General features: G+C 45.0%; 1 protein-coding gene across 4 annotated transcripts in view; it reads right to left on the reverse strand.

The window, feature by feature from the left end:
• srpk2 (SRSF protein kinase 2) overlaps nt 1–9,924 on the reverse strand; it is a 57,107-nt gene that overhangs the window by 6,937 nt on the left and 40,246 nt on the right. For all 4 annotated transcript variants that reach the window (XM_060886081.1, XM_060886084.1, XM_060886082.1 and 1 more), the window contains 8 exons: nt 9,125–9,212; nt 8,772–8,859; nt 8,577–8,683; nt 6,883–7,048; nt 5,410–5,435; nt 4,974–5,241; nt 2,796–3,605; nt 1,895–1,995 (listed from right to left, as the gene is read on the reverse strand). In XM_060886081.1, coding sequence (XP_060742064.1) covers nt 1,895–1,995; nt 2,796–3,605; nt 4,974–5,241; nt 5,410–5,435; nt 6,883–7,048; nt 8,577–8,683; nt 8,772–8,859; nt 9,125–9,212 — 1,654 coding nt within the window. The remainder of the gene's footprint in view (nt 1–1,894; nt 1,996–2,795; nt 3,606–4,973; nt 5,242–5,409; nt 5,436–6,882; nt 7,049–8,576; nt 8,684–8,771; nt 8,860–9,124; nt 9,213–9,924) is intronic.

A 9,924-nucleotide genomic window follows, 5' to 3' on the forward strand; every position in this document is an offset into this window, starting at 1 on the left:
GTGTCTCGTGCTACAACCTCAGCGTCTTGCAACTGCCTTCCTTTTTTTGTGTTGATCTTTTTAATTTCATCCCCTTCAACCCCAAGATGCAATTCATGACTTTAGTCCAAAATTAGCAGAGTAACTTGATGCCTGAATTCACACGAATACCGACAACACATCTGTTATCTGTTACACCCACATGCTGAAACTAACAAAACGAATCTGTGACCTTGTTCCCTTTCCTTATGTTGCTTGTATTATGACCATAAAAATAAAAGTCCAGTGCATTTTCCCCGCGTTTTAACCCTAACCTTAACCCTAACACTAGGGAGGACCACAAGATCGTTTTGAGAGCAATGACAAATATACACAACGATTACTCTCACTCATTCATCTTCTACCGCTTATCCGAACTACCTCGGGTCACAGGGAGCCTGTGCCTATCTCAGGCGTCATCGGGCATCAAGGCAGGATACACCCTGGACAGAGTGCCAACCCATCACAGGGCACACACACACACACACACTCTCATTCACTCACACAATCACACACTACAGACAATTTTCCAGAGATTCCAATCAACCTACCACGCATGTCTTTGGACCGGGGGAGGAAACCGGAGTACCCGGAGGAAACCCCCGAGGCACGGGGAGAACATGCAAACTCCACACACACAAGGTGGAGGCGGGAATCGATCCCCAACCCTGGAGGTGTGAGGCCAACGTGCTAAACACTAAGCCACCGTGCCCTACACAACGATTAATTCTACACATTTCTAGTAGCACGCCTCCTTTGGCACGATACAAGATGCTAGAAGGAATCTACAAGGTGCTGGATGAGACGTACAGGAACGCCGTATCATGCACGTGTGACTGCGCTGCACGTAACAGCCCTTTCCACCTCATCCACAGATGCTCCATCGGGGTAAGAGCTTCAGTGTGTGCGTCTTGCTGGAAACGTCCGTCTAAGCGAACCGTAGCCAGGAAGCGACGCCTTTTATTTTCTGGTTACTGTAAACTAAATAGTCTGTAACTTCATTCGGTCATTAGTTTAAGGTCGACGTGCATTTTTTTCTGCTTGCCACACAGCGTTCTCACAGTTTTACCCACTCGATTGCTCAAAAGCCCAAATTCACAAGTTTTGTTCAGACAAGTTCCTTCTTCAATCCTCTGAGCTTTGCCTGCAGCTGCTGACCCACTTGTGCTGAAAGCCTCCTGTATCCGAGGCGCTTCTTCCACGGAACGTTTATGCACATTAATCTGACTTTCAGCCTGTCTTTTTGCTCGCGTTATTTTCACCGTTATCTTTTGAGACGTTCGCCTCACACCTCCAGGGTTGGGGGTTCGATTCCCACCTCCACCTTGTGTGTGTGGAGTTTGCATGTTCTCCCCGTGCCTTGGGGGTTTCCTCCGGGTACTCCGGTTTCCTCCCCCGGTCCAAAGACATGCATGGTAGGTTGATTGGCATCTCTGGTAAATTATCCGTAGTGTGTGATTGCGTGAGTGAATGAGTGTGTGTGTGTGTGCCCTGTGATGGGTTGGCACTCCGTCCAGGGTGTATCCTGCCTTGATGCCCGATGACGCCTGAGATAGTCACAGGCTCCCCGTGACCCGAGGTAGTTCGGATAAGCGGTAGAAAATGAATGAATGAATGAATCTTTCGAGATAAATATCTGCTGCATATTCTAGATTCTTGTTCCATTCTCACGATCCCATTGACACTGGGGTGAAAAGCTCATGTTTAAAAAGCTCAGGACTGCCACATTACTGTCCACTATAATGTCACATGTTTGGAACTGCTGGTGTCTCTGATTTATACCCCACAACACTGTAACATGATTTGGAAGAATTTAGTAAAGATGGAGACGTCAAACCCATGAATTACAAATCCAGAAAAAACAGCTGCCTCTTACCACCCAGCAGGCGTTGCCCAGGTCCGCTATCTTCACTCGGAGTACGTCAGCGTTTCGAGGGTCCAGAGGGTTCACCAGCAGGTCGGCTGCTCGTGATTTAGCTGAGTGAACACGTTAACAGCTATTAGAACAATAACCTAAGCACCGTTAGCAAAAAAAAGAGAATAAATACAACAATTCTTACTGTCACACTTGATATATATTATAATCAGAGGTGGGAGTAAGTCACACATGTACAAGTCACAAGTAAGTCTCGAGTCATGAACGTCAAGTCAAAGTCAAGTCGAGTCTTTTTTTAATATTTGTCTCGAATTTGCGACTTAAGTCTGACTCGAGTCAAGTCGAGTCCCCCATCTCTGAGTCATTTAACTCAAGTCCGAGTCAAGTCTCAAGTCATGAACGTCAAGTCAAAGTCTAGTCGAGTCTTTTTTAATATTTGTCAAGCAAGTCTCAAGCCTCGAATTTGCGACTTAAGTCTGACTCGAGTCCCCCGTCTCTGATTATAACACATACTGTACTGTAAAACACATTCAAGTCATTTTAGTCTAAAAATTAACCAGATATCTTTATTGTCACTGTACAATAAGTGTACAATAGTACAAAGGATACAAATAAAAAATAAGTAATAGGCAAACAAACAAAAACAAAAACATTTTCATTTAAAAAATATTGTTAGAAAGTAAGTCATTTTAGTCTAATTTACTCTGATGCAGCCACCATCAGGATGATGCTCATAAATGTAAAAGGTGTTTGCATTGCTATAAAATGGCCAAACTCTAGTGATCTGTTCCCTTGTGTGTGTGTGTGTGTGTGTGTGTGTGTGTGTGTGTGTGTGTGTGTGTGTGTGTGTGTGTGTGTGTGTGTGTGTGTGTGTGTGTGTGTGTGTGTGTGTGTGTGGCACCTTTAGGAGTGTCTCCGGTGCTGGAGGACGAGACCGTGCGGCTGCGCTCGGCATCAGGGTTCAGGTTCGTCTCTCCTTCCTCAGGCTCAGCGTCAGGGTCCAGCGGGAGCTCGGGGAAGCGCGGTGCCGTGGCTCGGTGTCTACCGCCGTTACTGAGTGCTGTCTCTCCGTTGAACAGCTCATAAGAAGCATCAGAGGCGTCCCGGTCAGTGGCGCTGAGCTCTGACTCCACCAGCGGGCACAGCAGAGGTGTGGGTGAGGGCACAATGGGCACAACATCTGATGGATGATTTGCGTCCACCACTGCATGACCGTTGGCTTTTAAGGTGTTGTTGTGGGTCTCCGTGGAGTTCCTAAGCTCCTGGGCTTCATCCTCTGCTTCATCGTCGTCGTCGTCGTCGCTCTCGTCATCGTCTTCGTCTTCCTCGTCGCCTTCCTCTACTCTTCTTTCTCCTTCTTCTTTAGGCAGCTCAGGCTGCTTCTCCTTTGCACACTCATCTGTCTTTGGTTCCGGCTTCTCGTCAGAAGATACAGGTTCGAGCCTGTCTGCTTCTTCTTTCGATTCTTCCTGACCTTCTTCGGTTGTGTGCTGTTCTGTCGCTTTCTCCCGCTCTTCTGCGTCTTCTTCGGATTCTCCTTCTTCCTCGTCCTCGTCCTCTTCCTCCTCCTCGTCGTTTGCAGGGTGGTTGCTCTGTTCGTGTGGTGCTGCGCTGTTCTCCGTGTCCACTGAGGGATCTTCAACAACAGGAAGGTCTGTTTTGGGAGGTTCTTCACAGTCCTCTCCATCTTCCTGCTGTTGTGGAGCTGCACCTAGGATACAGGAAAGGAGGAAGAAATAGAAATAGAAGGGTTCTGTTCTCATACAAAAATGAATGGACCAGTTCGAGTCGTGCGTGTGTGACCGCACACGTGTCTGTACACACCGCCACACTGTGGAGGCGGAGAGGAAGTTGGAGGCTTGCCTGTCTCTGCATTAACAGACCTGAGTAGCTCTCTCTCCGTTTATTTTCCAGTCTAGCAACGCTGGAACAGAATGGATTAAAATCTACACCGACTGGACACTTTTTTTTTTTGCTCTTTCAGCCAATCGTGTGTCAAAAATAAGTGCATCTCGCAGACACAGGGCAAGAGATTAAGCTAAAAATCTGATCTCTGATCTTTTTGTTGGTGCCAGATGGGTTGGTGTGAGTTTTCCAAAAAGAGCTGATCTGTGTTTGTGCAAAACTTTATAGTCTTTATAGTTTACAATGAGCAACACTTCTGCAGGAGGAAATGAATCGATGATGAGAGGATAACAGGAGAACGTTTCGAGCCGAGACGACGGCTAACCTTAAATAACCACCTTTTGAGCTGAAAAGAAGAACCGTAGGCTACAATGGGATTACAAACACAAATTAATCGATTTTATATAAACTACCCACTCAACTGTTAAAGCAGTGGAAGCTGGAGAAGGTACCAGAGGGAACTGCTGAGGGTTTCACCCGTTTCCACCAACATGCTGCTTTTAAATAAAAGACTTAAATGAAGACTGCTAGATAAATCGCTATCCTCAGCCATTAGCTAGCTGACGTTCAGCATCCTTATTGTCCGGTAGCCTAGCAACCGTGATTGGTGTTCGGAGTACTTTAACCAGCACCGCGCGTGTCGCGTGCTCGTCAAGCACAAGATGACACGTCCGTGTTAGCGCACCGTCAGAGCGAGCTCTTTCTAGAACCCTCTGCGCTCCACCTGCAGCCGCTGACCCACTTGTGCTGAAAGCTCTCTCTGTGCTGATCAAACGCCACGTGACGGCACCGCAGGCAAAAACAGAAAATGAAGAGGCATTATAATACACAGAGTACGGGCCTCTGACCCGGGTGGCTGTTAGTATACCAGAATAAATCGAATATATTTCACTGATAGTTTGTAGAGAGAAGAATAAATTCCCACAACCTTCTTTAATCATCACACAGAAAATGTTGTGCAAACAAAAGAGTGTGGATTTATCAAATGTACGGCAGGTCGTATGCTGAAGTGTACAAAATGGTGACGTGTACAAAATGGTGACGTGTACAAAATGGTGACGTGTACAAAATGAATACGCACAAATCTACGCTTGGTTTAACAAATCCAACACACAGCTGACAAATGAACACACAAAAGACTAAACTATCTCATTTATAATCGGTCATCACTCACATGTGTGGTTGGTTAATCTAACAGGCTGATCCCTGTCTCCCTCTCCTTCCTCTTCTTCCTCTATGTCATCATCTTCGTCATCCTCATCTTCGCTCTCCCCGAGCGCTAGTGCGGGTCCTGGTGGAGCGTTTATCCCTTCGTTGGCTTTCTGTTTCTCGGCCTCCCTCTCTAACGCCTCTATCTCCAGCATGCGTCTCTCCAGCAGCTCCGCCTGTCGCTTTTGCTTCTTTTTCAGCTTCTTCTTTTTGTTCTTGGAGATCTTCCCTACCTGTAGGGGGCACCACACACACACACACACACACACACACACACGAATTAACCAAGCATTACATACTCCTGCTTTTTTGCTCAAAGGACCACGAGGAAGCTCTTATTATTAGTTGATTATTATAATTCAGCAGCGGTTGTGTTACGTTGGGATCGTCGTGCTACGTACCTGTTTGAGTTGCGGTGCTGTGCTGACTGTAGAGAGGAAACACAAACACGTTAACGTGGCCTTCAGAGACGTAATCGTGTATATTGTACATTTTAAAAGAAGTCTGCTAGCTTTTATTTCTTATTAGCTGTAACCATCATGGAAACTGAAGTCTACAGACAACTCAATAGTTTCCTCCACAGCTGATCTGAGGTCAGTTGAGAATCGACCGCCGCCGCTGATTGCGTCCTCGACTGTAGGTTTATCGACACCGTAGACTACAATCTACTATCATGATAGTAATCAGGATGTTACTGATACAAAATGAATTTAAAACTAGGATGGAGGCTATAAGGGAAACCTACTGAGGTCCAGGCCCCAGTGTCCTCATGGCTACAGTAGTTATGGCCTTGTGACATCTCTAACACTTTATAACGATGGTTTATAGTATTGCTGATAGATACGATGCTGTTTGTACTGTACAGCATCAAGTCTTCTGTTAACCAATACATTATTTTCTTCGAGTTTATTCCGAAAGAGGATTTAATAGCACTTTCTGTCCTGGCTTTCTGTCCCAGTTCCACATTAAACCTGCCGGCTATTTCTGATACCTGTCTCTCGTCATGTCTTCACACCGGCGTACGGTTCGTCCCTGCAGAAGGCCACGCAGGCAGCTCATCTATAACCAGCCTGTCCTTAGATACTGTCATGGGATCAGGTTTTATTCTAGCAGAAATTCTGTCTGGAATGATCATAGTCTTGAATCCAAGACTTCAGTAAAGGTGACTTTTTTGCCTCAAACGTGAGCCAGTAGACGAAAATCATGAGTAACTAACGTGGTGTGAGTGTGTGTGTGTGTGTGTGTGTGTGTGTGTGTGTGAGATGTTGCTTTCCAGCTAACGTCAAGGACAAATTCAGGTCAAGGAGTCTGTAAGTGGAAGTTACAATAGCTGGAAGAGGAGGTTTGATAATCAAGGATCTGTGAAGTCAGATCTTATCGCATTTTCCCTGCGTACGTGACTCATGCGAGCAAATTGGTACGACTAAAGCATCACTAAGCCGAAAGACAGATCGTGCTACATATCTAAGTTGTGATCTAGAATTTCTGTCTTCCTCTTTGAGATCGCTGGTTTCCTGTATTATTTAAACCTAATCAACTTTTATACATATACATTTATAATACTGGGTCTCCTTTATACGTGTAAAGTGTTTGACCATGAACAGATTCTTCAGTCCCCAAACACAGAAAGACATTTTATATCATTCACACTGTGGGGCAGATTTATTACATACTAATACTTTATTAAAGCTAATAAGACTTTATATACTGTAATTCTGTTTCTTTTTAGCATTTTAATGCTAAATGCTATGCTGAATAAATAAGATTACACCGTATTATAAATGGATATGTAACGTATAAATAATCATGACTGTAATCGTTTTATCCTCCGTCCTGTTGTGGTGGAATTTTGTGAGAATAATACAGCGTAATACCCGCGGATCCAGAGGGAGGAGGCGCTCCAGCTTTCTGCCACTCGGTGGCTTCGACCGCCATTCGCCTGACGAAGGCATCGTCCACACACATGAGGATGTTTTCTGGTTTGATGTCTGTGTGAATGATCTTACACTTAGTGTGGAGGTAATCCAGACCCTGCAGGACCTGTTAGTTAAACACACAGCGTTCATATCATGTAAAGTCTGGATTAGGAATCAGCTGAGATTCATGCAGACGGAAAGCAGAAGGTTACTGTGGTGGTAAGAGAAAACCTTTCGTATTAAAGCAGTGGTTCTTAAAGGTGAGGTCTCCGTTGTTTGAGAAACGCTTCAGAAAACCGAGTCGGGCCGACAAACAAAACAAAAACAAAACTAACGTGTAGCCAATGAGCAGAAAGGGGCGTGTCTTGTCAATATGGGCGGAGAGAGTGTTCAGTGCGCATGTGTGACATTAGCAGAAAGCGGTTTTAACATTGACATGGAGGATAAAAACAAAGAAAGAAAGCGAAGAAAGACTTACGATAAGGTAAGAAGTAGGACGTGTTAATATAGGATCAGCTTTCCAGTGCTGGAGAGAACTGAAGGAGCAGGAAGGCCTGCGATGGGACGCTGAGGCGCTTTTTTCCTTCTCGATAGGTGAGTAACGTTGGTTTTGCTTTGTTACACAGAACTAATATATGCCTTTGTCCTTTACATGATTATGCTTGTGTGTCATTTTTGCTTGTTTGTTTATCTGCAATCGTATTGTTCTTCCCTTCAGCTATGATAAAGACACGTTTCTTTCCAGTAGTTGCCTGGGTTACGCATGTAAGTGTGGGGCGGAGCTATCGATACAGGGGTGGGACCCATTTGGGTTAGGGGCGTGTTTGTTTTGGTGATTGGCTTTCAAACAACAGAGACCCCACCTTTAAAGAGGGTTCAGACCCCAGGTCTGTAAACATAGCCAAGATGACTGAAATCTGGTGACAACCCACACTGTCAAAGAAATTATGTGCATTGTTTAGGTGATAAATCCAAACCTTAATAACTCTAAAATGCAATAATAAATAGGCTTATATATAGAATAACATCAAATTGTGTGCTCTTTTGGGGTAAAAGAAAAGCTCAGAAAAAGAAAACACTATGGTTCTTATAAATACATTCATTCATTCATCTTCTACCGCTTATCAGAACTACCTCGGGTCACGGGGAGCCTGTGCCTATCTCAGGCGTCATCGGGCATCAAGGCAGGATACACCCTGGACGGAGTGCCAACCCATCGCAGGGCACACACACACACACACACACACACACACACACACTCTCATTCACTCACACAATCACACACTACTGACAATTTTCCAGAGATGCCAATCAACCTACCATGCATGTCTTTGGACCGGGGGAGGAAACCGGAGTACCCGGAGGAAACCCCCGAGGCACGGGGAGAACATGCAAACTCCACACACACAAGGCGGAGGCAGGGAATCGAACCCCCAACCCTGGAGGTGTGAGGCCAACGTGCTAAACACTAAGCCACCGTGCCCCCTCTTATAAATACACAAAATATTAATTTACACATTTCATGTTATATCTGTAATAAAGGGATGTGTGAAATTTATTTTTGAGCTAAACGGGTCTCTGGTTATAAGAACATCTAACATGTAACACAGTTTATTTCCACGAATGTGTTTAGTGTGTCTCAGGGCGTGTACCTGTTTAATGATGCTCTTGACACACGGTAAAGGCAGGCCCTGATAGTTGGACTTGATGATCCATTTCAGTAGATGGTGTCCGAGGACTTCAAACACCATACACACATCTGAGAGATCGAGTTAAGACGGAATAACAATCGCATTCGCCTACGAGATAAAAATACCCCACACTCGTACACACGTCCGAGAGGATACGGATCCCGTTTATCCCAGAGATCTTAAAGTCATCGATGAGCTGAACCACCATGTCTTTGTTGGGGTCAGTGGGGTCACTCTCACGCACCTGACAGACAGACAGACAGACAGACAGACAGACACAGGCGTGTATAATTACAACACACACTCCTGGGATCAAATGGCTCTAAACTGTTAGAAACACAGGGCAGGTCTTAAAACTGGTCATTTGACACGAGATGCATTAGCTTAATGAACATTATTTCTGTTCCAACAAACAAAACACTGTCTGAATTTGCTGAAGAGGACACACTAATATATATATATATTGTATATGTATATTTTAGTCTTGTACTTGTGGCCTTTTTACTCACACATCGGAGCAGTTTGATCTCGTCTAGTGCCGTCTCTGTGTAGTGCTGTGCGCTCTTCACCACCTTCATCGCCACAAAGCGCTTCCCTCTGTGGACAGAACGCAAGACTGTTGTACATCCAGGCTGTAGCTGTTGATAAAACTGATGAACTGAGCAAGTGTGTGTGTGTATGTGTGTGTGTGTGTGTAAATGTGTGTGCGTGTGTGTATGTGTGTGTGTGTAAATGTGTGTGTGTGTGTAAATGTGTGTACAGTATGTGTGTGCGTGTGTGTATGTGCATGCGTGTGTGTGCAAATGTGTGTACAGTATGTGTGTGCGTGTGTGTATGTGCGTGCGTGTGTAAATATGTGTGTGTGTGCGCGTGTGTGTATGTGCATGCGTGTGTAAATGTGTGTACAGTATGTGTGCGTGTGTGTATGTGCGTGCGTGTGTAAATGTGTGTGTGTGTGTATGTGCATGCGTGTGTGTGTAAATGTGTGTACAGTATGTGTGTGCGTGTGTAAATGTGTGTGTGTATGTGCGTGCGTGTGTGTAAATGTGTGTGTGTGCGTGTGTGTGCGTGCGCGTGTGTGTAAGTGTGTGTATGTGTAAATGTGTGTGTGTAAGTGTGTGTCTAAATGCGTGTGAATGTGTGTGTGTGTGTAAATGTGTGTACTGTATGTGCGTGCAAATGTGTGTATGTGTGAGTGTGTGTGTAAATGTGTGTGTGTGTAAATATGTGTGTGTGTGTAAATGTGTGTGTGTGTGTGTGTGTGCATGTGTGTAAATATGTGTGTGTGTGTAAATATGTGTGTGTGTGT

This window comes from Tachysurus vachellii, chromosome 14, assembly GCF_030014155.1.
Source record: "Tachysurus vachellii isolate PV-2020 chromosome 14, HZAU_Pvac_v1, whole genome shotgun sequence".
Lineage (NCBI taxonomy): Eukaryota > Metazoa > Chordata > Actinopteri > Siluriformes > Bagridae > Tachysurus > Tachysurus vachellii.